The sequence below is a fragment of the Hemicordylus capensis genome, chromosome 2, assembly GCF_027244095.1.
Source record: "Hemicordylus capensis ecotype Gifberg chromosome 2, rHemCap1.1.pri, whole genome shotgun sequence".
NCBI lineage: Eukaryota > Metazoa > Chordata > Lepidosauria > Squamata > Cordylidae > Hemicordylus > Hemicordylus capensis.
The window spans coordinates 261,406,477-261,432,755 of record NC_069658.1 but is presented as its reverse complement, the minus strand read 5'-3'; the positions used below and the strand labels follow the sequence as shown (position 1 = coordinate 261,432,755).

At 43.1% G+C, this 26,279-nt stretch overlaps 1 protein-coding gene across 6 annotated transcripts; it reads left to right on the top strand.

Moving 5' to 3' along the window:
• Window positions 1-24: 24 nt before the first annotated feature.
• Window positions 25-24,467, top strand: PPP1R10 (protein phosphatase 1 regulatory subunit 10). Of its 6 annotated transcripts, none has more exons than XM_053294178.1 (20): window positions 25-175; window positions 608-978; window positions 12,914-13,031; window positions 13,352-13,438; window positions 14,233-14,368; window positions 14,600-14,651; window positions 14,773-14,850; window positions 15,280-15,450; window positions 15,831-15,936; window positions 17,035-17,144; window positions 17,522-17,622; window positions 17,756-17,903; window positions 18,202-18,363; window positions 19,602-19,848; window positions 20,347-20,422; window positions 20,878-21,075; window positions 21,552-21,666; window positions 21,963-22,070; window positions 22,232-22,855; window positions 23,321-24,467. In XM_053294178.1, exons 3-20 carry the CDS (start codon window positions 12,925-12,927, stop codon window positions 23,431-23,433), a joined length of 2,739 nt encoding a protein of 912 aa, XP_053150153.1. In that variant the 5' UTR covers window positions 25-175; window positions 608-978; window positions 12,914-12,924; the 3' UTR covers window positions 23,434-24,467. The 6 variants fall into 6 exon arrangements, with proteins under 6 accessions (XP_053150153.1, XP_053150156.1, XP_053150151.1 ...); XM_053294181.1 differs by having other exon boundaries at window positions 608-2,250; window positions 22,232-22,321; XM_053294176.1 differs by having other exon boundaries at window positions 608-2,250.
• The last annotated feature ends 1,812 nt before the right edge of the window (window positions 24,468-26,279 follow it).

Sequence of the window (26,279 nt, the reverse complement as noted above, 5' to 3'; positions counted from 1 at the left end):
TAAATTTTGAAGCGAATTTCATCGATTAGGGTGTCGTTGGAGCAGGGCACGCGCTTTAGTCTTTGTTCTCCCTCCGCAACGCGCGACGATGGGAGGGGGAGTTCTGGAGAGGGAGTGGCCTCATATAAAAACCTCCGCGCGAGGCGAGTTCGGCCATTCTGGGGTCTGTTTAAAGGTGAGTACAGTGTTTTTGGGAGCGTTATTGTTGGGAACGGCTTGGGAGGGAACAAAAGGGGCTTCCGTTTTGATTATTTTTATTCTCCTCTTCCCCCCAAGTCGTAATTAACGTTTACAAAAATAAATTTTTTCTTCGGCTGTAATTGAACGTAAATTGCCCTTTCCAATGAGTTACTGGCTCAATTTTCAAAACCCTAGTCAGTCAAAAGAGCAGCTAAAGTTCAAATTCCCATTTTTAAAAATTCGCGTTAGTAATATTACCCCGTGATTCTTTTCCACCCCCCACCGCAATGCTGAGCTTTAGTTTCGATGCATACGGCCAAGTTACGTAGACTTCCTCTTAAATAAGATCTGTATCTTCTAATCAGGTATATTTTTTATGTTGGTATTAATTTAAAAGCTTAACTTTACAACTCTTTATTTGTTCTAGGTTTACTTTGATCTTGAGAAACCGTCGAACTTCCTTCGAGAATCAAAGGAAAAAATCCCCTCACAGTTGCGTCTCTTGAGAAGACACATAAAAAAGCCATCTACATTTCGATCGCCTGTCTTGGGAAGCTGTTAAAATTCTTTGTGACCTGAAGGAGAACAACTGCCACTAAAAAACATAAAAAAGCCAAAATTAATATCTAGCAACAACCTTCCCTGATGTTTTTTGTCAAGCAACTTTTTGTTATTGACCAAAAAAGTTGCTTTTTTTTAAAAATGAGCAAAGCCAAAATCATTTTTTTCTTTAAAAACACAGCTTAATCCAAAAAAGCTAAACCTTGAGGCGCTGTCGACGAGAAAAATAATTGGATAGTAAGTGTCGCATTTTCAACCAACTGACCAAAAAAATTTCATCCGTGTCGAAGGCACGAAGAAAAGACAAAAAAAAATATGGAGGGAAAGGGGTTTGTTTGAGGTGTTAACCCTTAAGACGAGGCATTTTGCCATCAAAAAATGCATATTTATAAGGAGTATGATGGTTTCTTAGATAATCCATCGACTCCGGGACTGTCAAGGGTTAATGAGCTCCCACATAAAAGATGGTGGTGACTGGGCCATAAAGTACTACTACTTTGTGTGGGAGACGTGGAAATGGACTAAATAAGCAATCTGTACATAAAGATTGCAGGGTAAGAGTTAAAGAGGACAAAAAGCAATAACTGGGTAGTAGCCAGCAAGGAGTCAATTTAAAATACAGGGTGATCTGTCATGGCCTCTATATTTCTAAATTTGTCAATGTTAAAAAGGTTTTGTGCTTTTTTTTACTTGAAAGTTTTAAACTGTATATGTAGGTATGTAATGCTGCAAAAAAAAAAATTAACTGGCAATCTAGAAATAAAGATTGCAAAATGACTTGGGAAAGTTGTTTTAAACCAGTCCAATATATATTTTTAAAGCCCTCCTAACTAGAAAGTGATCTATTGGACTCAAATGAGGTCTGATGTTTTTTTAAAAAATGTTCATCCTTTAATATCGCCCCCCCCCACGCTGCAATATGGCAGTGCTGTTTTGTCTTTTGTCCCTGACAAGCAGCATTGTATATTTCCTTTTCAGGATGTTTCCACTTTTATTCCGTCTCCTACCTCCCCCATGTGTGGAGGAGGAAAGGGGGGCAGCGGTATTGACCATGCAACGGTGAATAGTGAAAGGTTCTTTTAAGTCTCTCGCACTCGCCGGCAAGAAATAGCTCTTTTTCCTTAACTGTGTATGTTAAATAGGTTCTAGTTGCAGAACTGACATAATACAATACGAATCTGTATATATGATGGGGGTTGTACTGCTATAGCTTTCTTAATAGATTCTGAAGCCTCTTGCTTTTTTTTTTTTTCCTAATCGCCTGTGCTTCTAAAATGGCGGCGCTGCCTCTTTCCTTCCTCCTGTACAAGAGAACCTACAAGGCTTGCTGGGCAGGGAGCTGATGTAAGCAGCTTGTCAAACTCCTCCCACTGAATAGCATACGGAGCCGGAGCAAGCAGTCATGGAATGGAGGGAAGGAGAGATGTTGTGGGAGGGGAGATGTGGCTTACCCTTCCTTTCCAAAACTAATGAAATTCCACTCCCACTTCATCTATAGGAAATCTCTAGGTACAGCTATATAACTGCAAAGTATGATCATAAATCCACTGGGTTTCTTTTTAGGTTTCAACAACACACGAGAACTTTGGAATTCAGTGATCTCTCCATGTTGGTCGTCTATTTATGTTGAGACAAATTTTGTTAGTGTCTATATTAGTATCAAGCAGGCAAGCTGCTTGTGTTCTCTTCTCCTTTCCCCTCCTTTTTTTCATCTGCTAGGCCTCTGGAGGTGGGATGGGTGCGGGAAGCATCTTTGTAGTTAAATTAATTGTTAAGCGATGAAATGCTACCACTGGATCCCAAGTGTCAATGGCTTTGGGAGGGGAGGCTCTGCATTTTCTCTGGCCACATGCACACAAATGTCTGGGGCCAGGGAGGGAGGTTTTGTATTAATTTCCCACATTCCACAGTTCCTGTACAATGTACTAGGAAAGAAGTGATCATTAGGAAAAAAGGGAATCCAGCACTTGTATTACCTCATCAAAGGGAGGGGAACAGCCACAATTCCACCTGGTAAGCAAAATCTTTCTGGTATTAATTACATTTCACAACCTTCATTTCTGTTCCAGACCACTCTGTGTTAATTTTTTTTTTTGTTTTTCTGCTGTTCTCTTCCATTGTCAATGCCATGCAGTGACACCTAATGATGCATGCAGGCTGTTAAGGGTGTTTAAATGTTTGCCAGTCTGCTTAGGGCTTTAGTTAACCAATTGGGGGGAGGAATTAATTAAAATAGGAGAAATCTGGTCTCTTAAGTTAGTCTGCATGGACATAAAATTTAGAAATACTGCCCTTGTGACATTTTCCCCTATTAAGTGCAGTTTCTTATGCTCTTGGGGAAAATGTTCTGCAGAGCAAACCTTAATGCCTCCATCTATACCTCCCGGTGGTAGCATTTCACCCGCCCCCAGTGAATCAGTGACACTGTTCTGACTATATGAATTGATAGTATTAATTTGAACACCTGCCATTTCAGCCAAAAAGCATCTCAAAGTGCTCTGTTTAGGACAAGGCCTCTATCAGACTTATTTAAGCTTTTGGTTGCATAATGGAATGCTACGCAAGACAGCACCCTTAACAAAGGAGTTACTCTGGCAAAAATAGCTTTTCCTACATTTTTACTGTGTCCTAGAAGTTGGGTTGCTTTTTTCAGATTATGTACCCACTATTGATAAGAGAGAGCCTTTAAACTTCAAAGCATTCTGATATGCTCATTAGAGATGAAGTGATCTCAAGAAAATAGTAGAATCCACAGTAGTTACCGGACAATGGGCACTATTCATACAGCAGGACTACATGCTGAATTCAGACAAAATGGAAGAATACCCATAATTTCAGTAACCATGTGTTAAGACTGCTCAGTCTAGCCCAGTACGCTGTAAAAAGCAAGAGAATTCCTAGAAACTAACATTTAAACTGAAGGAGACGCTTTAAGACTTCAGCTTGGAAACTAAGCTTTTAGTTTTAATACAAGCATAATATCAATTGCAGTGCTTTCCCCAGGAGCACAGTGGCCTAGCCTGCAAGTTCTTCAGAACTGTTGAAAGTGAGGCAAATAGACTGATGTCAGGTTCCACTTAAACTCATTGAAGGATTCTCTCAAAAAAACAATGCTTTTAGAATCTTGGTTTCTTTGGGATTCTGGAAGCTTGGCAGAAGAGTGGCTATCTACTCCAGTTAAGCACTTCTATAGACATGTGCTGCTGCTGCAGTCTTCAGAACTGGCCTGTTTCCTGATGTTACAGTTACATTATTATGTCAGCCACTTTGGTGAGGCAATGAAATGTCACAAGACTGGGGCAAGATTAAGGTGGCCTTGTGCATGCGATATACAACCACACAGCTTGAAAGCTGGCCCTGTTCCCTTTTCGCAGTCTTTTATCACAACACAGCAGCATGTCTCTAGCATTCTGTTTCCATTATCTCTAGACAGCTGCCAAAGGAAAAGGGATTGCTCTAGAAACTTGCTGCAAATTTGACTGGTGATAGTTCAACCCCAATCTTGTCCTCTGTGTACTGCACATGTGAAGGGGGGCAGGGAAGAAGTATTTCTTTGTCAGAAAATAACTAGTCCTCAGTTTATACTGGCCAGGAAAAGATTCTGCTGTCCTGGGGATACTTGCTTAGAAGTTTAATTGGGGCTATTTTTTCAAGTAAGTGTGATTTAGGTTTGAAGAAAACAAAAGTCCACCCTGTAACAGTAGTTCAGATAACTTGTAAAACTTCCTTTTAGGAAGAAGATTTGGCATTTATGCAGCATACCCCTGTGAAAGTGTTCCACTACAACAGCATGATTATAACAAGGGTTATTTGGAAATTAGTTCTGTTCGGTGGGATTTTACCTCAAGTATATTTATTTAGGGTTATACCCCAACATGTCTGCTTTTGTTCAGGAGGGCACTGATTCTGAGGCTAACATTAAAAGTCTCAGAGCTGGGGTTCCATGGCTTCATTGCTTAGAAACACCAAGATGAGACTTCAGCCAGAAGATTTCGGTTGAGTGGGGGCTTCCACTAATCTAATTGCCTTATGGTTATCAAGTGAGAACTCTTGTTTGGGGCACCCATCTTAACTCCTGAAATGCTGACTTCAAGTGGAATTGCTTTACTTCTACAGTTCAATCTGTTCATACTTGGTAGAGTGGAAGGAATGCTCTGAGACCTTCAGCACACTACAATAACGAACTGAGTACTTTAAATAGGAAGTGAAGCAGAGGTACTTTTATAAAGGGTAAATGTGATCTTTTGGGAGCTTTGTAAATGCTATTCCATAGTAATTCCCTTGGGAACACATTTTAAAAAACACTTTGCTAACATATATTAATAGAATTGTAGGATATGAAGGTGTCTGTCTTCATTGGATTAAAATCCTGATTGCATTCTCTAAACAGTAAGTACCAAATGACTCTCTCCCCATGAGACCAATCCTGGAGAATTCGTTTTCAAGTGAATTGGTACGCTTGGGGAGAGGCTAATGCTAAATAGATGAGTAGTCATGCTTTGCTTGTGGTGGTTCCAGTGTTGCTGTCTACTCTGTAACTTCTCCATTTGTCATCCCCTCTCCTTCCAGGCCTTGAGGTTCTATGGTATAGCCTATATGTTACTTCTGCATCAGGAAATCCAAACTAGCATTTCAAAAAAAAAAATGTCTACAGGATTTTTTGCATGATAAGCAAAGCAATATAATGGGAGCAGGCAGCTGTAGATGATTGGCTTATATCCGACAACAATTACCGCCTGGCAGCAGTTGACAGGGCGTTCTGGTGGGAGTGCCTTCTTGGGAACTGCTTGAGATCCTTCACACCGTTTCCCCACCCCTTCTACCCAATTTATGCTTTTGCTCTAGAACTGGGATGGAGGCTTAATTCTTTTATCTTTATACAGTGTATACCAGGGATGAGACATTGTCATTGCCACAGGTGTCCGTAAACTAATACTGTTTTGTTCTTAGTACAGACAATGCACAATAAGCTACAGTGTTTGTATTGCAAGTTGAGTTTTTGTTGAACTTTAAAGTGTTTTTCTACATGTGGTTAACATACCCTCTTTTTAATTACAGCAATGAGGAAATTTGTGTCTAGTTAACTAAGCCTTATTAAATAGTGCCATTACTATTTAGGGTTTGACATTTGTGAAAGTGTGAAAATGACATGTATGTTTAATTTCAGTAACCTTTGTATATTATCAAGGTAACCTTGGTGCCTAAACAATCTTTTAAACTTGTCCAGCTGCATACAGTTCTTGGTTGCATCACTAGAAGCATTTCTAACCATGTGTCAACTTGAGGAATGCTAGGTTATAGTCGTGATGGACATCTTGATACTTACAAACCTATTTAAAGAACTGAGGCAAATAGGTTGTAAATAGGATAGGCATGATTGAGTGCTGATGTATTCAGACCAATATCTGTAGTAAGCCAGGGCTTTTAAAGTTGCAAATAGAATGATTAAAATGTTGTATTCTATAGTCTGCTCTAAGAAGTGGCTCTCCGAGGAAATTTATCCTCTTTACAAAATGAAGTCTTTGATCCTAAAGCCACTCTAGAAGAGTTCTTTATTTTCAAGTTTATTGGGTATTTTTGTGTTAAGTATCTGGTTTGAAATAAGAATGTGTCTTTGTTAAATGCCAGATTTGTTTACTTAGTCATTGTATGCAGCTGTTGCACTGGATTGTAATGGTGACATTAGTTTGCTATACTGAAATTATATAGAATAGAGCTAATCTTAATCCTGGTAGGAATAACTAGTATTGGATTCTCTTTGTGTTGACCCAAGCTCTCTTAGACATATTTGTAGACTTTTGCTATCCATGCTGCTGGATATGTGAAGATGCTTGCATGAAGGTGGCAGCTCCAGTGGTACACTGTCAACAGTTTTGGCCTCTGTCCAAGAACTGGATTGCTATTTTAAATTCTATGATTAGTAGAAGTGTGAGAAAGATTAACATGGTAAATGTAGGGCTGAAATGTCTCTGGCTTACATAGCATACACAAGCTTTGCTTCAGGCAGAGAAGTCCAGAAAGTATGCCATCAGTCTCACAACTATCTTCATTTTTGGGCCCCTCATTTAGCTTTTTGAATTGCATGTTACACAGAAGATTTGAGAAACATTGGCATGGTCACATGATGGCTTCTTCATGAAACATGGGTGTTTGACCCATTCCTTGGCTTTGTGGGAAGTTGATATGGTATTGGTTAAATTTAATGAAATAGTTAACTGAACTTCTGGCAGAGAAATGCTTCTACTGATGTGAACTTGGATACTGTATTGCATACTATCTATCTGGCATGTGGTAACTTTTTAATTTGCTGGGCTTTTGTCAGACTTTAATATGACTAGCCTGTACCTGTACATGCTTGCTTAGAAATTCCACAAAATAGTGGGACTTGATTTTATGACATGTATCTGAATGTGTCATCTTGCACCTGTTTGGAATGCATCTTAAGTTTGTGGGCATCCTTGACTGACCAGTCCTATATAATGCAGCCTGGATACCTAACAAGTTTACGTTGCTGCACTTGGCTTGTTTGAGTAGAGCTTCCAGTGATGGTGCAAATTTATAGTTCTAGAGAGGTGCAATGAGGGACATAATCAATCTGCAGAAGGGAAGCAATTACATTCTTGAGTTCAAACTAGATGCATTAAATATATTATTGTCTAGTTTGAGGCTTTATTTTTAAAAAGGCATTTTAACCCTCCCTATCAATGTTTTCCATCTGAAAATTCCCTAATAGTGTGATTGGTTTAGCATTACCTGGGGGCAGGGGTATAGCAGCTTCCTGGGAGAGTTGGTGAGAAAATGGCACAGAGAAGTCACCCACCACGGTCCCAATTCAGCCAGCACACAGCTGCTATTCTGAAATATAAATAAATCCCGATTCCATATTCAATGTTTCATTTACTTTGGTCCCAGACTAAAGGTGATGTGTTAGCGTTAAAAATATAAATTTGAATTAATTCAAGATATTAATGCCATTTTTATACTTGACATTTTTTAAAGAATCTGACTCGTAAGCCATATTACTAGTCTGAGCTTGTTCATAATAAGCAATTTAAAATGTTTACTGCCATTTTAATAATTTTCAGGCTCTTTTGATCTAGGAAAATACTAGGACTGTGCATTGGATGTTCTGATATTGATGAATTTTTAGCAATCAACTGAAGCTGTAGGGGAGGGGCCCTCCCTCTGCAGTACCTTCTGCTTCTGGCACCAGTGCTGGGAGAGGGGAGGGCTTTTCTCCAGGACCAGAGGTGCCCAATGCTGGCTGGGAGGAAGTGAAAGGAATACAGCAAGGCAGCGAAGGAATGCTGGGAGGATGTGGAAAATGTGGGGAAACTGCTGGGAGGAACTACATTTCCCAGACACCATCACACTCCCTCCTGGCCAGCATTGACATCCCCAGGTCCAGTGAAAAAGCTCCCCGCCCCGTGCCAGAAACAGAAGGTGCCATGGAACACAGACACACCCTGGGACATCAGGGGATTGGGCAAATTCATTGGCCTCAGAACATCTGCATTAGAAAATACATGTGACCCTTCCCTCTATGGATTCCAGATCTCATTTTGGACCTTCATTAAGGTTGCAAATCTAAGCATGCATGCTTGAAACTTAATTGATATCAGTAGGATTTCTGAGGAAACAGACAATATTGAGCTGTAACAGTGAGTACTTCTGCCAAGGTGAATTAACTGATTCAAATCTCTGCCCTCTTTTTTAATGGCTATAAATGACTCTAGCAGCATTGTGGCACATATAAGCTGCTCCTACTTGGCATTGAACTAAAATGTGATTTCTTTAGTATGAAGTATAGGCCTGTTGGAATTTTGTTCCCCTTCCTTTGTGGGACAACTAAATTCCTAGTCCTGGTACCAGCTATATTTCTCAAGAATGCTCATTGAACTCTTAACTTGGTTAACGACCTAAAGTTAAGGACACATGTCCATCCTTCTTGCAAGACATTATTATGGGAGGTGAGGCTGTAATATAAAGCTTTGGGAATTTTCTAACTTAACTCACTTAAGTTGAGGTCTGTTTTTTAGAGGATTGATTCCTGGTAATATTTCTTTTTTTCTTTTTTTTTCTTTTTTGAGAGGACAGTTCCTGTGGAAAATAATTGTATGGTACTTGCAATTCAAACACTACAGCTTTGTGCATAGGTAGGAAAGTTAAACTGGAAAAATCCTGCAATGATATACTAGGATGCACTGTTAAAAGAGAAAGCCGCATAGCAGAATCATTTTTATAAAGGGGGGTGGACGTTCTCTAATGGTAACTTGAAACATCTTTTTAAAAGTGGGAAAGAGAAAGTGAACTCTTGACTAAAAAAGAAAACTGACTATTTATATGGACACAAATTCAAGAAGGTAGTCTGAGGTGGCAGAAAAGAGTTTTGTGGCATCTTAAAAGCTAACATGGCATAGGCTCACAAAAACTTGCATAACAATATATGTTGGTATTTAAGGGTACCACGGTACTGTTTAATTATAAAAGGAGAGCCTTCTTCTGGGTCCTCTTTGATGGTGATTGAAGTCAAGAAGACATGTTGACTTACAGGAAACTTTAAAGTATTTCCATGGATTTTGGCATTGGTCTCTTAATATCCAACTTGAATATTGAGTTGTAAAATGGCACCTTACTAATACTCTTAGGTTATGAAGGTATAAAATAAGATGGATTAAATGGGGAAAACTTGTAGGCACAAACTAATTAGGATGGACTTATTTCCAGATACGCATGCTTACAAGGCCAGGCCGGTAGTAAACAATGATTTTCAAAAAATGGTGATCCAATTTGAAAGTTGCTTTCTCAAGCTACAGTTTGATAGTCAATCTTAGCCTGTTGGTAGCAGATCAAATTGGGAGATGGGAGAAGATGAGCATTTAAAGCACAGGTGGGGAAGTGCAAATTAAGCTTTGCTTTAGGTCCCAGTTTCTTTTCGGTATAACATCATGGACTATTTGAGTCAGGCTGTTCTTGATGTGGAGCATACTGACTTGCTCCTAACTTGGGACTTCAGCCTTATCATTTAGGACTGTATAACCAAACATCACATACCCCACTTCAAAGATGTGGTTGTCCTTGGAGCACCAAGGGACTGCTTGCAGGACCTCTGTGTGTATGAGGAAAAAATCCAGCTGGTTCAAATCGTACTTAAATAACCAAGATGTTTTTGAATCTTTTCTGGGAATTTAGTGCTGGAAAGTGCCAGATTGACGGCTCTGGAGACTGAAGTCCTCTCTTCACCACCAAAGCAGGCTGAGCCCAAGCATCATCAATGCAAGTCTTCCTCACCAGTGTATTCCTGCCTTGTATGTGGAAGGCCATATTGTGGAGTGAACAGGGGAGATCAGTCTCCAAAGCCTACTTAGTTATTTGGCGCCTCCACCACAGGGTGAATTCACAAATGTGGACCTTCAATGCAATTGCTTCACAACTGGACTGAAGTCCCACACAAAAGATTTCTGCAAGCAACCACAAGTTGGTAACACCTGCTTCCAATTCCTACCGGGCTGCCCACTGCAATTGGATTCCAGCAATCTGTGGAGACACTTTGATTTTTAAAATGTAGGACCACAGCTGGATTTAGGGGAAAAGATCTGCTATGAAAGCAGCCAATATGGCTGGAACAGTGTTCTGCTTAAGTCCCATCAGTTATATTCAAAGAACAGATGTTCTTTGTGTAAAATATTACCCTTTTCACAGAAGGCAATTCAGGTTGCCATCCATGGTTTTCTACTGCCTTTTAGAATACCTGACCATTTTTTTTAAAAAAAAGTGTATATAGCATATCCTTATACTTTGGGTGGGGTAGAGGTATGTTGAAGTAATTATCACTACTTTCATCAGCCTTATCACACTCTGCTAGGTAACACAAAGGCTGTACATCAGCATCCCCCCCACTTAGTTCAATTATACATGCCCCTTTAAGGTTTCAAGAATTCACAATACAAGGGGCATGTTCCTTATAAGTGAACACTTACCAATATAGGCAGTTCATGTTGCATTAAGTTTGCAAGAGCTAGGGCTGTCTACTGTAGCCGTCTTGGTACACTAGGTTTATCAAGAAAAAACTCGACCTTTTGGTAAGAGCATGTTTATTTCTGCTCAGTACTTGGATCTAATTCAGTGGAAGAAAAGCCATTGGCAAAGGCGCTGAAGGCTGCTATTTATCTTACAGCTAGCACCTATCTTACTGTACAACACAAGTCTTACAGTAAATATATTTTTAAAAAGACCTACATGCCCTGGTTCAGTCCTTAACACCTGTTCCTCAAAGGAGGGTGGAGGGGGTTCTCATGCAGGTCAAGTATGCGTGGACTGTTTCTTGCTTCTGAGCCTGTTGATCCATGGTGTGAAGAAGGAACCATCTTGACTAGTATGCCAAGAGTTGCTGTAAGGAGAAACAGCAGAAGTTATGATGTCTTAATTGCAGTGGATACAGCTAGTGCAATACGGTATCCTTGGTATCCTTGCTATCGGCTGTGTTCTGCATGTCACACAACCTTTCACTGAAACAGGAATGTCTGAATTGGTATCCATATTACAATTTCTGGAAAAGTCAATTCCCTGCTCATTAAAGGACAGCTTCCTGTACACTTGGATCTGACACAGCACCCAGCCTTTCCAGATGCTATATTATGATTAGCTACCTATGGAAGTCAAGAAGTACATTCAACACAGGGAGATGATAGGTGATTAAATAAACATGATCAATTAACAAGGGCCTTTTTAAAAAAAAAAAAAAGTTTTACACATCTACTTGCTGATCCAGTCAAACACTGAGACTCCAAAATTAGGTTCTGTGCAGCCATTGATTTTTAAACCATCTGGCCTCATACCATTTGCACAGAAAATACTACACAACCCTGTTTTCTGAGTACATTAGCTTAGCCCTGAAATTAAAGGGTTGTGCATGCCACTGAGAACTAAGTGGCTTATATCTACAGACAGATATTGGAAACATTTGGGTGCAAATAAGGGACACACTGTGGCTTTTATTCTGTGGTTGCTGTGTTCTCAGCTCTCCAGAATACCTGCTTTGGGCATCTATTTGGTGAATAAGCACTCCCATGGAATTAAGCCCGTTTCATATGGAGACTCAAACATAACAAAAGGAGCATGTTCTCTCTACAGTAATAGCTACAGATCAGTGATCTGAGTATTAGCTGTTGCTTATTGTCATCTAACAAATGGACAAAACAACATGAGCTAAGTCCAAAACTTAATAGAATAATTGCATCAAAAGAGCAAAGCAACTTCACCAGCTTTATGCCATGCATGTGTGTACACTGTGGTCCTTAAACAGCTATTGTCACCAATGAAATTTGGTTCCAGTGCTAATACTCTGGCTCTACACACTTCCTGCTGAACACATTCTTGCCTGTTTACATCTTGCCATGTTACTAGGTATATACTTTAGGAACATGCTCACAAGTTTTCCATCCTCAGTAAACTGGTTTTGTTTGGTAAAGGTTAAGAAAGGGAAACATGTTCTTAACAAGTTTGCCAGATCATCTTTACTCAGAATTTAGACTCTACCTGTGTTTGCTTATGAAATTGTCAGTGCTGTTTTTAAATGAGAGTTCTGTACAAATAAATCTCATTCAGAATGTTAGAAATACAGTACTTTTGTCTTTACTGATATGTACAAGACTTGGGAGTAAGTGTCTCATAACTTCCAAATAAACTCATTCATTCTTTTTCAGTTGTAATAAAAACATTTTCAGTGCCCTGCAGACTTCTGAAAATAGACTATAACTTTTAATATCTTAGGTCAAAGGTCATGGGAATATGGCAATAGCTTTATCAGTACAAAAGCTATGGTTTCTTCTGTCACTTTGAGGATCTCTTTTCTTCCCTTCTTTACCAGTTGATCCTGTTTGTTTTCCAAAATGTACTGGCATTTATAATTGAGGGAGATACCTGTGTTCTTTTTTTGTTGGTAAAATTATTTAAGTCCACCTTTGGATAAATGCAGAATAAAACATCTTTTTGATACAATTCTAGATATATAAAGGCAGCTGAAGATTTACTACTTGGAGGAAATGAAATCATACTTTGCATTTAGGGCAGCAAGTTCCCAGAAACTTGCACACCATGTATTTCTGCAGTGAGAGAAGTCCTGGGTGACTTGGGCATCTGTAGTAACCTCCCCTTCTCTGTTTCTTAACAGAATTTCCCACCATGGGCTCCAGACCGATAGACCCAAAGGAACTCCTGAAGGGACTGGACTGTTTCCTTGGCAAAGATGGAGAAGTCAAAACTCATGAAGGCATCACTAAAATTTTCAGGTAGGTGTTCACTGCAAGGATGTGGTTGAAGTATTGGCATGATATAATCTTGGCCTACTCTTACAGTTCCACCTTTTTAAATAGGAAGGCTTATCTCCCCCACCCACCAACCCCTGCCTACTACTGCTATTATTACTACAGAGCCTTCTTCCCCTTGCACTGTACATGGGGATGGCTTCTATCCATATGATTTGCTGCTGTTTGGGTAGAGAATGACTTAATCGGCCACCATTGGCATGTACAGTGTCTGTATAAATAGTAGATTGATTTAGCCTAATTGCAGTAAAACTGATGATCTTGTTTTTCTCCCCCAATTTTAGCTTAATGAAAGATGCGCAGAAGATGGTCAGTCGCTGCATCTATCTGAACATCTTGTTGCAGACCCGAGCGCAAGACATACTCTCAAAGTAAGAGTCAGTAAATGTTTCCAGGGATATGGAATTGGGCAAAGGGAGAGTGTTCTGTGGGTTAATGCTAGGGCACTAGAGGGTTGTTGTTGTTTTTTTGGCCTCCAGTTCTATTTTTAAAAATGGGGGCTTGAGTAGTATAGGAAGGGAGAACACCGCAAGAATGAAATTGGATTCTGCCACTACCACGGTCACTGAGTTGCTGTTCGATCTTAGACAAGTCCATTTAGATTTTGAGGCCGGTATGCTCTGGTGGGTGGATTGAAATATTTTATTTTTCAAATTAAATGTATCTGTATGTCGACATGCAATTTTCTGTGCTTCAGATAACTGGTATCTTGTTAATAACAAAAGAAAAGGCATGGCAGTTGGGGCAGGGGGAATAGGTGCCAGCATAGATGGGTAGCAGGAAATAGTAGCTAGGGAGTGAGACCGAGCACAGAAGTCCCAACTCCTGTTCACTGAAAATCATGAAACTAAGTTCTGTCTGGTTCTTGAGACTTCAAGAAACTTCCTGTAGATTTTCAAGGACTTTTCCCATTTCGGAGAGTTAGTCTTGCTTTTTAAAAATTGAAAGTAGCTTCAGAATACTAGATTCTGGCCATGTGAATCCATTTATATTATGGGTACATGTAGTCCTGCCTTGTTCCTGTATCTTGTTTCTCAAAGTTAGCTTTATAAATACTCACTATTCTAAGCACTCACTGCAACATGGCTTAGGGGAAGGATAAGCAGAAATGTTACTGAACTTAGCTGAAGAATGTCTCTGTGTGTCTCTCTCTCTCTCTCTGCAGATTCATCAAGGTTGGTGGCTACAAGCTCCTCAACACTTGGTTGACTGGCTCAAAAGCATCCAACAATGTCCCCCTTCTTCAGCAGATTCTGCTTACGCTGCAACATTTACCCTTAACAGTGGATCATCTGAAACAGGTTGGTAAATAAAGCAGCATATTGTCCTCTTGAGTTGATGGTTTGTGCTTGGGCCAGAGAAATGCTATTCATAGTGGGTGGGTCAGCAGAATTTGATCTTTCCCTAGAAAACTCTTTCAAAGTTAAGATTTGCTGATATACTGCTGAAGGAGCCTGACTTCCTCTGCCTAACTTCAATAGTCTGAGATTTTGCTCCGTATGGTAACCTGTTACCTTTCTCATCTCTTTCAGAACAATACTGCCAAACTGGTGAAACAGCTCAGCAAGTCAAGTGAGGATGAAGGTAGAAATCTGTCTTTTGGACATCTTGTATAATGCAAGCACATGCTCCTGGTGGGGGTACACCTTTCCTTTGGATCTCATTGTATACCAGCTCACTACATGCTTGTCTCTTTCCTTTCTAGAGCTTCGTAGACTGGCTTCCATATTGGTCAGTGACTGGATGGGTGTCATCCGCTCCCAGAGTAGCTCCCAGCCTACAGGTGAGTTGGCTGTATGCTGTCCAACAGATACTTAGCTGGTGCTGAGTATATTTGCATTAGTCAAATCTGGAGTAAAACCCCACCTTCTGTTGTATATGACAGGGACCTAGGACCATATAGACTACCACCTACTGAGTATTTTTTCTTAGTTTCATACTATAGACCAGCGGAGTCTGTTATTTTTTTAAAGGAATATTGCATTATTTGTAAGCCTTAAACAGTGATGAATTGGTTCCTTTTCCTCTTCACATCCTTTACAAAAGTCTGAAAGTGACAGAGGCTCCTTCAGTTCTATTAGACTAAAGCTGTATGATTGCATGTTGAGCTACAGAAATGCTGATGCTCTTCTCTATTCCAGAAGAGGTTGGAAGTATATTAACCCATTTGCACTCTTCTTCTGGGATTCTGATTCTTGCCTCTTTCTTGCAGAGCGAGACAAGAAAAAGAGGAAGGAGGAAAATAAAAGTAAAGCACCTGTTCAGGAGAAGCCTCAGGAGACCAAATCTGAAGCCAAGCCTGAGGAGACACCTGAGAAGAAGAAGGAAAAGCCGAAGTCTCTGCGCACCACAGCACCCAGCCATGCTAAGTTCCGTTCCACTGGTAAGTGGTGTATGTGCCCATGTGCGCACTTTGGTTTGGTATAATGCTGTTTAATACATTTCGAGCACAATCACAAGGCTTTTCATCAGCTCTTTGCTCCCGAAGTTGCAGGTGATCACCATATTTACCTATTCCAAGACTAGTTTTCCCCAAGTTCATTTATATTGGGAATCAGCGGTGGTGGGGGGGTAGTCTTTAGACTCCTCTTCCTTGCAGATAAATACAGGTATAACTTATATTTAAGTCTGGTTTTAAGGGGACTGTCTTAAATTTGGAGTTCTCTTCTATTTGGGTTAAGACGGTAATGCTTGCAGAACATTCCGGAAGCTGAGTTTCTGTTGTAAATGATTCTCACAGCCACTGTTGCTCCTAACTTCCAGGTCTGGAAATGGAGACCCCATCGCTCACTCCTGTAAAGAAGAACACCAATGCTGCTGTAACCTCTGATAAATACAACTTGAAGCCAATTCCACTGAAGAGACAGAGGTAAATCCCTAGGTCCTAATGACTGCCTTTATTCACCCTTCATCTCTTGCCCTAAATAGTCATCAGATGTAGGATTTAAACCCTGGAGTGTGCTAGTTTTAACTCTTGTTACTAGAGATAATGCCACCTAATTGTGCAGTGGGAAAAGGCTTGACTAACAAGCAGAAGGTTGCCAGTTCGAATCCCCGCCGGTACTACATTGGGCAGCAGCGATATAGGAAGATGCTGAAAGGCATCATCTCATACTGTGCAAGAGGAGGCAATGGTAGACCCCACCTGTATTCTACCAAAAGAAAACCAAAGGGCTATGTGGGCGCTAGGAGTCGAAATCAACTTGACGGCACACTTTACCTTTACTGGAGATAAGAGTAGTGAAGAAGCCAGCACTCTCCTGAGTTTTTACCTTCAACCCTCTGGACAGGGGAGGGTTGGTAGTGTGAAGGGGCCTTTCACTCCATATCCATGGTAAATTTATTATCTATTTGATTTCTATCCCGCCCTATTCTGTTTGGCCCAGAGAAGCTCACAGCTTTCCCCCTCTAACAGTTAATAGTCCTATCTTCAAGGGGCTTACCATCTTTAAAACAAGTAGAAGTTAAAATGGGGACCGAACATTGTTTCAGGAAATCTTTGTATACATAAAGGAGTTGAAGTCTGTTACTGGCCCTTCATGGAGTCTTGAGAAGGGATGGGCCAGATGGCAGTTGGGCTAAACAGTCCGAGCAGGAGCCTGGTGTTCTCTCCCTTCTAAATGAGATGTTGTAGCTGGTGACAGGAGATCACCAGGTTTTGGACCTAGAGAGCACGGTGCGGATCTTAGATATGCTGAAGCTAGGAATAGTGACAGTGCAAAATCTGTGCTATCAAGAAAATGATAGCCTTTGAAAGGATTATTATGGTTATTGAAAGGATTGTTATGCCTCCTGAATTCATTTTTTTGGTCAGGAATGAACTGGAACAAAAACACAATTTCTTCTTTTTGCGATAAATAAGAAGTTATTTGGACTGATAGGAATCACTGTTCCTGCTTAAGATACACCATTTCTGTGACCTGCCAGTCTCCTTTTTTGACTCTGTGTGCCTTTTTTTCTTGCACAGCACATCTGTTCCAGCTGGGGACAACCCTCCTGCTGAGAAGAAATACAAGCCCCTTAACACTACCCCTAATGCTACCAAAGAGATCAAAGTGAAGATCATCCCTGCACAACGTAAGTTTCTGTCCTTTGTCAGTGGAGAAGGAAATCTGGTAAGGGGTTCCTTCTCCCACTCCTTTGGGCAGGGCTATACAAATTAGCTTAGTCTGAGATCTTGTTCACTCCAAGGAGATCAGCTTTTCCCTAGAGGTTCTGCTTTGAGACAGTATGGTCTCTGTCCAGATCATGCTATTCCACCAGCAAATCTCTGGTAGAGTCTCCACCTCCTCCCCCACATTTTAGTTAGCTGGGTTGGGAAGGGAATCTGAGAGCCACCAGACTAGCATATCAGTGTTCTGCTCTTTCTCATGAGTGGTGCTGTGGTGCACATTGAACTTCACTTGAAAAAGCTCTGATTTACAGAACTGCTTTCAACTCATTTTTCCCAATAGCCATGGAAGGTTTGGGCTTTTTAGATGCCCTCAACTCTGCCCCTGTCCCAGGGATCAAAATCAAGAAGAAAAAGAAAGTCCTGTCTCCAACAGCAGCTAAGGTAGGAAAATAGCTAAATGTGCGTTGAGCCAGGACTTCTGCCTTTTCAGAGGCCAGAATTAAGGTCTACTGGCAATGGTAATTTGAGGGATTAAGTAAATAGTGCTTTACTGTGGGTCTTTTTAATTCCTCAGCCAAGTCCTTTTGAAGGGAAACCAGCCCCAGAAACTAGTGCTGCCAAGCCATCTTCACCAGAGCTTACCCCTGCATCAGAACTAATGGATGTGGAAAGACCTGGTACCCCCGTACCAGCTGTGGAGGTTCCTGAGCCCATGGAGACAAGTAAGGAACAGAAGGAAGGCATATCCATTCTCATGAGAGAGCGGAAGTGTTTGCTTGCATCTCCCCAATCTTCTGGGGGTGCCCAGCAAGCCTTTATGAACCTAGGACTTTTCTCTTGGAGAGAAATCCTGACTTCTGACAACATGATCCATGTTGTCAGTACAACTGCTAGGAGGAATAAGAAGACAGTTCTGAGGCTGGTGAGGGTTTCCTTGCCTTTTTTGATTCAGTTGCTCGAGATATGTGATTCTTATAAAGCTGTGTTGCTAAGTTTGCATGTGTTCTTGTGTTTTTGCAGACTCCTCTGAACAGGGTGGGTTGCTGGATCCCAAGCCAGCTGAGAGCCCAGTTGACTCAACACAGCTAACGAAGAAGGGCAAGAAAAAGAAGACTGTGAGCTGGCCTGAGGAAAGCAAACTCCGAGAATATTTCTATTTTGAATTGGATGAGACAGAGCGAGGTGAGTGGTGCTGACTGGTAATGAGAATACCCCACTTGGGAGAAAGATGTTCCAGCACAGACTCTGTCATTTTTGAATGTTCCGACCAAGCCGACTTAGGTGTTCCCAGTTAAAGGAGAGCCCTGCTTCATCAGACCAAAAACCTTTCTAGTCCAGCATCCTGTTTGCCATAGCAGCCCACCGAATGCCTTAGGGAAGCCCACGAGCAGGGGTTTAAGGCATACTCCATTTGCTACCATTGCTCCCCTACAATTGGTATTCAGAAGCATGCTGCTGCCTCTGAAGCTGGAGATAGCATATAGCCATTGACATCCTTGGTGATCTGGTAGAATCTCTTTTTAAAGTCATCCGAGCTAGTGGTCACCACCACATCTTGTGGCAGCAAATTCTGTGGATTGGTTGTGTGTTTGTGAAAAAGTACTTCCTTTTGTTGTTCCTAAATCTCCCGTTAGTTTATTTCACTGGGTGATCCCTGGTTCTAGTTTTGCAAGGGAGGGAGAGAAATGTTCTTCGCACCATGCACAATTTTGTAAGCTTCAATCCTGTCCTCTTCTGGTTGTCTTTTGCCCCAGACATCTTAGCCTCATAAGGCAGGTGCTCTAATCCCTGGATAATCTTGATTGTACTCTTCTGCATATTTTTTAGATTGCAGTATTCTTTTTGACAGGCAGTACAGAGTATTCATATTCAAATGGTGGCTGCACCATAGATTTGTGCAAGGGCAGTGGTTCTATTTTTCTGTCTCTCCTTTTTGTTTGTTTATCTCAAGCATAGAGTCATGCCTTTCCCAATCTTGTGTGTTTGAATATTTGGTAACATCATCATCCAAAAGAATCTCTTCAAACTGGATGATAAGCAACAAAATGACAGATGTAGTTTAATGCAAACAAGTGTAATGTGATGCCTAAAGGGGTAACAAAACAAATCCCAACTTCATATGTGCACTAAGTTGGCTGGTGACTAATGAGGAAAGATCTTGCGGTTGTGGTGGATAGCTCAGTGAGAATGTTGATCCAATATATGACAAATGTGGGGCATTCCTCCCCCCCAAATTTTTCTTTGCAAACAATGGTGCTAGACATTGTTTTTTGTTCTTTATTCAATACTAAAATAGTCACAATGGGAGAAATGGCATAAAGCAGAGAACGTAGGAATGGCATCTAGTCCTGTGTTTGTGAGAGGAGTCTATTAAATCTTGTATTCAGCTGACCGGTTCTCAACCTGTTTTGTCCCTACAGTCAATGTGAACAAGATCAAGGATTTTGGTGAGGCAGCCAAGCGGGAAATGCTGATGGACCGCCAGGCCTTTGAGACGGCTCGTCGACTCAGTCACGATACCATGGAGGAGAAGATCCCCTGGGTCTACCCAAAGACCATTGACTTGCCTGCTCCACTGGTGCAGCCAGGAAGTGGCAGCCAGGAGAAATTCACTCAAGCTGAGCGTGAGAAGGGCATTTTACAGGAAATCTTTCTCTCAAAAGAGAGGTGAGTGAACTGTCTGGCAGATTTAAGAGCAGGGTTCAGTTCCTGGCATCTCTGGTGGATTGCTTTAAGGGGAGGAAGAGTCTTTGCCTGAGATCTATTAATAGAAAGCTAGATAAACCATTAGAAAATTCAGTGGTTGGATTAACATGCAAGTAGCATAGCCTCGACAGAACTGGAAAGGAAGGCTTCATGATTAGCACTACTAATATTTGTTCCCTGAGAAAGAAATTGGATGAAATTGGGTAACATTTGTCTCTGCTTCTGCAGTACTGTCCCAGTCAGTAGAATCGATACATCAAAGATTCAGGGAAAGAGCACATTGGGTAGTCTCTCTTCCATCACAGCTATATTCCCTTCCCCTCTCCACCACCCAGTGCATTAGGTTTCCTGGTATTTTCAGTTTCGGGCACAGTGATCCTAACCTAGACACAAGCCATTCTCCGCCACCTCTTCTGCAATAAATCCAGACCAATCTTTTCTTTCCCTCTCTTTCTTCAGTGTTCCTGATAGCCCTCATGAGCCTGACCCAGAGTCTTATGAACCAGTGCCGCCCAAGCTGATTCCTCTGGATGAGGTAAGTGTTTTTTCAACCCCTTTCTGTTCCATCCCTGCTTTGAGCAGAATGTGCGAACTTAGCGGGCTAAAGCATTTGGGGAGTGATGGTTAGGGCTTGTCTTGCCACTGTGGAATAGGGCGAGGACTTTTTTTTAGGACAGGACACTTGATAGTCAGGGCTCCTAGGTTCCCTGTTCTGAGATAACTTCCTTTAGAACAGGGATACTAGAAATCCTATGCTCTGTGCCGTTTCCCCTTTTCTGTGTCTTGGTTTCCCCTCTGTGTAAGGGAAACAAGCTGGAGAAGGGGAACACTTTGGACCTAGTAGAACAGCCCATCTCCACTGGGTAGAGCAGCCAGCCCTCCATTCCACCCCCAACTTCTTGTTGCCAGTCTGCCCCTGGGTTTGAGCGGCCAGCTCCCCAGCAGCCAGCCCCTCCTGACTCCTTGTGTCTCCTCTGTCACCTCTCTCAGGAATGCTCCATGGATGAGGCCACCTACGAGGAAAGACTCGACCCAGCCACCGCCTCGCAGTCTCCGGACGGAGCTGGGGGCTCCAAGCTGCCCCCGGTCCTGGCCAACCTCATGGGCAGCATGGGGGCAGGCAAGAACCCGCAGGGCCCTAACCCCAACTCCTCCATCAACGTGCAAGAGATCCTCACCTCCATCATGGTAAATAGAGCCGTCACAGTGCAGTCCATTTTAAATATCAGGAACATCAACTGGCTTTTCTAGCCTAAGGTCATGCTTCCTTGTCATCTACGTTCCATGTAGTTCAGAACCCCAGCTCCCTACTTGGCTCCATCAGCCAGTTGAACCCCCATCTTACTTGAACACCTTCAGAAAGGTGTTCAGATAGCTGTTGAGGCCCAGAATTCTCCTCTTCCACTCTAAAGAATGAAGAGGACAGGATAACCTCTTGCAGAGTATCAGGAAGAGAAGCAGATTCATGGGATTCTTTCCCGGAACCCATTTTCTGTCCTTTTAGTGTCTAGTCAGAGCCTGTTGTCTTGAGACCAAGCAGCCCAGCTGTCCCAGCTAGCAGTTCCAAGCAAGGATGTAATCAGGGCCAGCACAGCAAATGGGGATAGGTCAGGGCAAGACTGCAAACTTTTTTTCTAACCTCCATGGTGTCTCTCTTTATGCAGGGTGGCTCAAACAATCATAAGACAGAGGAGCTAATGAAGCAGCCAGATTATTCTGACAAGATCAAGCACCTGCTGGGCAACTTGCAGGGTCAGCCTGGACCAGGTCCTTCAGGAGGTAAGAGGGGAGAAGTTGCTTCACTCACACAAAAACATGTACATGTGTATAACACATACAGTGTAATATGTGAATAGAGCTAGGGCTTTCCTTTTTGTTCAGATGGGTAACTTGCCCAAGACCATCAAAAGGGAGTAGGTGCCAGAGCTGAGTGTTTGAGCCCAATATTCCATATTCTGTGGTTCTACAGGCATTCCTGCTGGGCTTAGCCCAGAGTTTTTATGTAGCTTTTATGTAGATTTTTATGTTGGCTTTCTGTCTACAGCTTCCTTACAGCTGCTTTGCTTTCATTACAGTTCCACATGGATTGCTTGGACCAGGACCTGGTCCAGTTCCCAATGGATTTCCACCAGGTCCCAAGAATATGCAGCATTTTTCTCCAGGAGGGCCAGGACCCATGCCTGGTAAGTATTGCTGGGTGGTTCTAGAAAGGCAGTACCAGCATGATGAGACATCCAGCTGAGACTGGATGAGCACATCTGCCATAAGATATGGGGGAGGTAGGTGAGTGTTGGTTTGGCAACTGAAGTCATGCTCATTGTGTTCCTTTCTCTGTCTTCCCTAGGACCACATGGAGGCCCAGGTGGCCCTAACATGCCCCCAGGTCCTGGTGTGCCAAGTGGACCCCGGATGATGGGTCCACCTCCTCCCCAGTGTAATGATGGATACTGGGACCCTCCTGATAGTGGCATGCGTGGTGGGCCCCATGGAGGCATGAGGGGTGGCAGTCCTGGTCCAGGCCCTGGCCCCGGCCCTTTTCACCGTGGGCGTGGTGGCCGAGGCGGAGAGCCCCCTTTCCGTGGGCGAGGTGGTGGACGCAGTGGTGGGCCCCCCAATGGTCGGGGTGGACCTCCCAACAGCAGCATGGGCGGCGGTCATGGGGGACACGGCGGAGGCAGCCATGGAGGGGGACACGGTGGTGGCAGCCATGGAGGACATGGAGGAGGGGGCCACCCCGGAGACCACAGTCGGGGACATCCAGGCGGTCATCCAGGGGACCACGGCAGGGGATATCCAGGGGACCACGGCAGGGGACATCCAGGAGGCCACCCAGGGGACCACGGCAGGGGACATCCAGGGGACCACGGCAGGGGACATCCAGGGGACCACGGCAGGGGACATCCAGGGGACCACGGCAGAGGTCACCCAGGGGACCACGGCTGGGGGCACGGAGGCGGCCACGGTGGAGGTAAATACCAGAAGCATGAATTGCTTTCCCCGATGGGGTGGGGCTCTCAAGGCGGTTGGATCAACATGCTGAGTTGCAGAGGGAGGCATGATTGCATAAGCAAAGAATAGCAGCATTCTGGAAGCAGCAGCAGCAGCAGCAGCAGCTCTAGCAGCAGTCTTTTTTTTCCCCTTCAGCCACTAAAAAGCACTCTTCAGATGTACTAAAGCTGGGTTGAGCAAAGGATTCTCTGCCCCACTTTTAATTGCATGACTCCAGTTGAGCCTTAGTCTTGCCTTCTCAGTTTGAACAGTGATCTCAATGTAGTTTAGGCCGGGGTGATATATTGCATTCTGGGATCTCAGTGCAGTCTGTGGTGATTGAGAAGTTGTGTGCATGCTGGGAGTGGTCGATATATGTGAAGTGCCTGGAGCCTTTTTTTGCTGCTGGGACTAACCGTCCTGTTCCTCCTTTTGTGCCTGCCAGACAGGTCAAAACGCCCTGTGTGTCGTCATTTCACAATGAAAGGCAGCTGCAGGTACGAGAACAACTGTGCCTTCTACCACCCTGGAGTGAATGGGCCGCCTTTGCACCAATAACGGGGCCCCAGTCCGCTCTCCCCATCTCTTCTAACTGTGGTATCAGCGCACATTCCCATGTCATGGACTCGGGGGCTTGAGCCCCCACCTCAGACTTCTGCTGCATCCACCATTTTATGGCTTCTGTGAGGCCCTTCCAATCCTAGGGGCAAGAGGAGGTGACTGCTCCCTCCTGCTGAGTCTGCTGCTACTGATGAACTGCTGCATCCCCCAAAGAGGAACCACTGGGAGGCGCCACCTCCCTCTCATCGGCGGGGCAGTGAGGCCACCAATGACTTGAAAGCACAAGAGCCCCATGGAGGGTTTTAAAAACAAAACCTCCCCCAAGTTTTGTGTGACTATCCCTGGGAGACCCACAAAGAAAGAGGGGACACTTCAGAGCACAGCCATGCCTGGCTCCGTGCTGTACTTTGTTCCCAGGAACCAGACCTGCACTGAGGACTTTTGCTCTGGTCTGGAGGAACAGCTGGCGTCTGCAAGAAAATCCTGCCCATTTTAAGAACATGTACGTGTGAGGCAAGGGTGGGGGTGAAGCAACTCTGCCTGTGGATCATTTAGTTGCATTCTGTGGGATTGGTGGCCAAGGGATCTGTGGCCCCTGTCTAAGGGTCCACTAGAAGAGGAAGAGAATTCCAGCAGTGGCCCCCTGCACAATACCCTCTCTACCCACAGTATCCCATCCTGCCTTTTGTAAAATACCCCCTGCAGTGACCCCACTGACTGCAGAGACGCAATTTTTCCCTTGGTGCTAAGTCTGTCATTGGGGGAAACCTACAAACTGTTTTCTATGAAAACTCAACCTTGACTCTAAGTGATTTAGGGGGTAACTTCTGTTTTCCTGATTTACGTTGTTGTTGGTTGTGGGTTTTTTAAACTGTCTCACAAGATGTGGACTCTTCACTACATCTTCTGTCTCCCCCTTCCCTGGGTGCAGCAACCCCTCTCCTGAGGGGAAGAGAATGTCTCCTTCTGTGTTTTGTATATTTTGTACATTAGTAATAAACATGGTGCAAAAAATTAATTATCTAATTTAACCCCCATAGTCTGGGCTGCTATTCATTCATCTTGAAATAAATAGTATTATCTTTTCTAAATTGTTGGAGGTGGGGAGGACTAAGGATTCCCTAAATCTGCCATATTGAAAGTCAGAATGGTTTGGCATAAAAGTATGCAAACTGAGTATATTTTCATAGAATTGATCCCTCAGTATTTCTTGTCATTCTGTTAAGGAAGTCGATGTCAACACCCTCTCCCTGTCTCCACAGCTTACACCTCACTGCCTTTTCTTCTGCACTCTTTGTCTTCCTTATCCTTTTTCCAATTTGCTGTTTGTGCCTGCATGTTTATAAAAGTTCATCTGGAAATCTACTCCAAAAATCCTCCAGTCCACAAAAAATGCAGTTGAGCCTATTCATCTATTTTGCCATTTTCTACCACAAATACAACCTTCATGTTCAGATTTACATAATCTATACTCCTCTGTTTGTTGTCATAAGAAAAGGTGCTCAGATATACTGAGGATATGACAATATGTGATAAGCCATGAAACAGACAGTATCCTCTGACAGAGCAGTCTGATGTCAACAAGCTGTTTGGATAAAGCATTTCCTCTTCGAGATTCTCCAGAAAGACCAGACTAGCCTCTTCAAATTAAAAAAAGGGGGTGGGATTGCGGCCAAACACCTCTTTAAAAATCTTACATTTATTGGTAGAATTTAAATTTGCCCTCCAATTGTGGGGCTACTTGGCAGCCAGACTCTATTTTTCTCCATATGTCCTACACCATTGTTTAGCACACTAGTTTCTCACTTCAGTCCTACCAGATTGGGGGTCTGACTGGTGGCCAAGTTCTTGTAGTGCACATGAGGACACAGCTTTGAGATGCAACAAAAGAAGCACTGCCAGTCTAATACAGAAGTGAATGTGCTTCAGGCTCGCTCCCTGTGCTGCTTTTGTTGTGTTTTATAATTTGTTCTTGTCAAGAACAGAAGGTATTTATGATTATTTATTTATTACAGTTATAAACCGCCCCATCCAGAGGCTCTGGGCAGTGTACAACTACACACACACACCACTTTCTACAGCCCTAGCCCTTCTTCATGTTTACCCTTGGTTTTTTTTGTGGGCATACTGGGAAATCAAGACCTGCTTTGGAACACGGGTGTGCCGTGCTGACTTCCTCATAATGCACCAGAAAGGTTGTGCCCTTCCTTGTGCACAAAGGTCATTTCAACTTCCCATTTTTGCAGCTGGCTTGTTCTCTTGGGGCTATTTGTGCCCAGCAGCAATGCCCAGGAAAAGAAATGATTGTGCAGTCTGTGTTGAGGCAGGCAGTGTGCCTCTGTTCTCCATGGAAGTGTGCCTCAGGCTGGGGAAAAAGTTGCAAAACACTGACAAAGGTGCTTGAAAAATACTGCTTAGCATCTGTGTGGTGGTTTTGGGTGTTTAAAGCATGAATTATTTGGCCACTGCCACAACTATGTTAGAAGGCATCAGGGGCGTATCTAGGGTGGGGCAGGCAGGGCACATGCCCCGGGCGCCACTTGAAGGGGGTGCCATTTTTCTAAAATTAAAATTTTTTAAAAATGGCTGCTGAAAACAAAATGGCCACTGTGCATGCTCAAATGGCCTCTGTGAGGCCCTAGGCCATGCCAGGCCTCTCAGAAGCCATTTGAGCATGCGCGGGAGCCATTTTGTTTTCAGTGGCCATTTTTAAATATATATATATATATTTTAAAAGATGGCCATCGCACATGCTCAAATGGTCCCTGTGAGGCCCTAGAGGCCAACGGAGGGGGGAATCTTTGCAGGGCCCCCCAGGCCTTTGGAAAGCCCCCAAAAGGGGC